Below are 3964 nucleotides of genomic sequence, written 5' to 3' on the forward strand. Positions count from 1 at the left end.
TTGTATGGTGTTAAATATAAGAAAAAATGGTCATTTTTGTAAACATAAACATTGAATTCAACAAAAAATAATAGAAAGGGTAAAATGGTCATTTTTGTAATTCAGCATAGCAATTCAGAGGTTCCAACCAAACAACATATTAAAAATTCAGACCGTCTTCGAAATTCAGACTTCTTAAAAATTCAGAGCTTAAAAGTTCAGATACTGCCAAACAACCCCTTAGTTAGGTAGCAAGCAATGAAGATACAAAGGAAAACATTACACCCGAATCAAATAAAACATGTATTGAAACTGAGTTCAAGGTAAATGTACCAGGGTTTTCCTTTGTTTCATCACCCATTTGAAATGCACCATCTTTCACCATGCCAATATCAATTTTTTTAAATGGAATTTTATATATGTTATAAATAAACAACAAAATTTTATATTTGATCTAACATCTATATAATATTTATAAATACCCAACCTAACTCATAACCTGAATACCCGAACTGGAGTTCGGATTAGGTTACAGTTCAAACATAAATTACACGATTTTAATTCCACTTGAACAGCCCCACTTTATTGATATCTCTAAATTTGTAAATATGTTTATGCAAGCAGATGTTATATTCTCGCTTACTTTATGACCCGTCAAAATCGTTATTCCATTTAATGTTTTAATTATGTTGTTTTCTATAAAACTTATGTTAAATATTTGATCAATAATATCTTTATAAAACCCTATACTAAATCATATCACACTAGACAAATATACATAAATATTATGTTATAATAAAATACCAAAAAAACAAAGGCACAATAAAAAGGTAGGCATAATATAATTATAGTCGAAATAGCTCTTCATCATTTCTTCTTTTTTTACCAAGTCATTTTGGTAGAAGTCAACCCCAACCCCAACCCCAACCTCCACCTCCTTATAATCATTTATTCCCAAAAATGCCCTTCTTGTAATTACCAAAAACTCCTTCCCAGTGACATAATTACAACCCACGTCTTGTACATGGAGTGTCACCTCCCGCACCTTCAAAGACACACTTCCTTTACCCACGGCTAACGTCACCTCTATCCGACATTCCACCAACTCATTCAAGTCAAACCCTGGCAAAACGACAGCGTATCTGATATGAATGTCCGTCGTTATCCATGCAAGAACCGGTTTGATACTGGATAGGTTTACTGCTCGTTTCCGGGTCGGGTCTATTAGGATCCAGTTTAACGTTACAGATTCTTTTAGGTGTGATATTGCTGCGTCGTCAGCGTGTACGAGCTCGTCGACTTTCAAGTCAATAGATCGATGCATCCCGGTGACGCCCGGATCGTCCTCCAGTACAATCTTTAACGCCGATGACCGGAAATCGGTTGTGGTGTCAGTGAATTCGACTCTGGAGTAAATCATGTCGTCATGGTAGCGTATATCGACGGCTGAAATAAGCTCAGATGGCAAAGGATGATGACGTAAGGTAGATCCTGGTTGGGAGCTAGACCAGCGATGGTGGCGGAGAGGGTGTTTGACTTCGGTGATTGGAGGCAGAAAAGAGTCTTGGAAGAACGAGCGGTGACCGGCGGGGAAGGTGGCGATGAGGTGGTCAATACGTGGGTGGGTTATTGACGGCCAAGTGGAGTTGCAGATATCAGACCAGAGAATCTCATCGGCGCAGAGGGCTCGTAGATAAGATGAGGTTGATGCGGTGGAGGAGAGAGATTGACCGTCGAGTCTTGGTAGGATTTGGGTCTGGATGATGTGTGGGTGGAGATCGGTGAAAGATGTTGGAGAAGAAGCAGATGCCATGGTAAACATAGGTAATGTTTTGGTATTTTGGTGATGTTGTTTGTATATATATGGTTGAGGTGTGAAACTTCCTGCAATGGATAAATTAATAATCTATTAACTTATTGTTATAAAATATATAATATTGTTGACTATTAAATTTTCTAAAGTTTCTTTTTGTTTAAAACATATGATTAATTAATTATCACTTGCCGTTTAAAAAAAATAAAAAAAATAAAAAAAATAAAAAATAATTATCAATCTATGATATGATAGCTATAGATGAGTAACCAATCGATGATATTATTAATAGCGATGGATGAGTAAATTATTTGCGTAAAAATGTAATAATTTTTACGGTTTTTGTCATTTTTAGTTATCGTATTTTCTTAGTATTTTATTTGAGACGTTATATTTTATGTAAGTTATAATTGATCGATGAACTTGTTTATTTTTTATTTTAGTCATTGGTGATACTAGGCTTACAACTTTATCAAGGTGTTAGCGATTGAACTTCCGTAAGTGTTTAATTTTAAGCATTATACTTTGTTTAATTTAGTTATTAGACTTGTTTATTTATTTTAAAATAAAATTTTATGTAAGATCCCTATCATTTAGAAAGCCCGCACATATGCGATGTAGATAATTAGTTTCATTTTGGCCCACTCTAACCTTTCGATTTTGTTGTCATTTTGATGTCTAGAACGTTAATGTCATCCAAATTATCTCTTTATATGTATTTTGGATTTCTATACGTCAACGGAAATATTTGAAAGTAATCCGTTACCATAGAATTAAGGCAATCATCAAACCTCCTACCCGCCTCCTCTTTGGTCCAACTTGTTCGTGTTTTCAATTGATTCATACAAAAACATAGTGTTTGTGCATTGAAGGAGGATCAAGTCCTTGACTTGAGCTCTAGGAAGAATACATAACTTTGTTCGTGTTTTTAATTGATCCACACGTACAAGATTTGGTCTTCTTTGGGTCACCCAATATGAAGACTTCGTAGTGGGTCAACATAGTGAAACTAATTTTTTCGTGGTGATTAGGTGTGTTTGTACTGACAACAAGAGTGATGAGTTGAATAACGAGAAAATAGTTTTTTAAAGCCAGTGGGACCATTCGACGAGTTAGCTAGGGTTTGGCCCCGAGAGACTGAACGCGCTACAACTCGCCGAGTTGATGAGACAACTCGACAAGTTGAGTTGGATTTTCCCAATGCTTCTGAGAAAACGAGGGAACTCGACGAGTTGCATAAATGCAGTCGACGAGTTTAGTCAACATGGACTGTTGAGTTGAGCGTTGACTTTCGTTGACTTTTAGGGTTTTGGTCAACTGAGGACTTTATAAACCATGGAGGGGTAAAATGTTCTTTTCATCATTTTTGAGATTTAGTGGAGGAGTTAGCTTAGCATCTCAAGTGGTTACTACAATTTGCGTATTAGAGATAATTATATTATGTAGGCAAAGTCTAGACTGCTCGTGGGGTGCTAGATCTACTTGTTTACTTCCAAGGTGAGTCTTTTCACTATACTTACCTGAGCGGTAATACCGTGTGACCGAAGGGTCTTATTTTAGTTATCGACCGGAGGGTCCTATGTGCTTATACCGAGTTATGTGATATTATGCATTTTGTCTTTGTGATATATGCTATATTATTCTGTACTTTACTGAGTTAAGACCGGAGGGTCCAAACCGAGTTGTGAGACCGAATGGACTCCACTAAGATATAGGACTGGAGGGTCCAACCCGAGCTGTAAGACCGGAGGGTCCATACCGAGCCTTGAGACCAGAGGGTCCTCACCGAGACACTTGAGACCGGAGGGTCCATGCCGAGTTATAGCCATGAGAGGCTTATGTATTTGTGTATGTGCTATTTTGGGGAACTCACTAAGCTTCGTGTTTACCGTGTCGTGTATTATGTGTTTCAAGCACTTATCAGGATCGCAGGAAGGCGCCGACTTGATTGTACACACATGTTTGAGACTATGTCGAGTGTTCTGGCATATTACTAGTTGTTCTGTTAAATCGTCTTTTGACATTTGATACATTGTGATTTTGAGAAAATGTGATACTGATTATGTGATTTAAAAATAAAAATTTTGTTTGAAAATTTAGAGTGTTACAAGTTGGTATCAAAGCCTAGGTTTGAAGGATTCAGATGTTGAAGAGTCCAGTTAATGGTTTGGT

The 3964-nt window shown here is 36.9% G+C and overlaps 1 protein-coding gene across 1 annotated transcript; it reads right to left on the reverse strand.

Annotated features, from left to right (window-relative positions):
• Positions 1 to 754: 754 nt before the first annotated feature.
• Positions 755 to 1842, reverse strand: LOC145077184 (F-box protein At2g27310-like). The gene has a single exon (XM_079022944.1). It carries the CDS (start codon positions 1799 to 1801, stop codon positions 770 to 772), a length of 1032 nt encoding a protein of 343 aa, XP_078879070.1. The 5' UTR covers positions 1802 to 1842; the 3' UTR covers positions 755 to 769.
• Positions 1843 to 3964: the final 2122 nt, after the last annotated feature.

The sequence above is a fragment of the Lactuca serriola genome, chromosome 9, assembly GCF_051521515.1.
Source record: "Lactuca serriola cultivar US96UC23 chromosome 9, Lser_US96UC23_V15, whole genome shotgun sequence".
Lineage (NCBI taxonomy): Eukaryota > Viridiplantae > Streptophyta > Magnoliopsida > Asterales > Asteraceae > Lactuca > Lactuca serriola.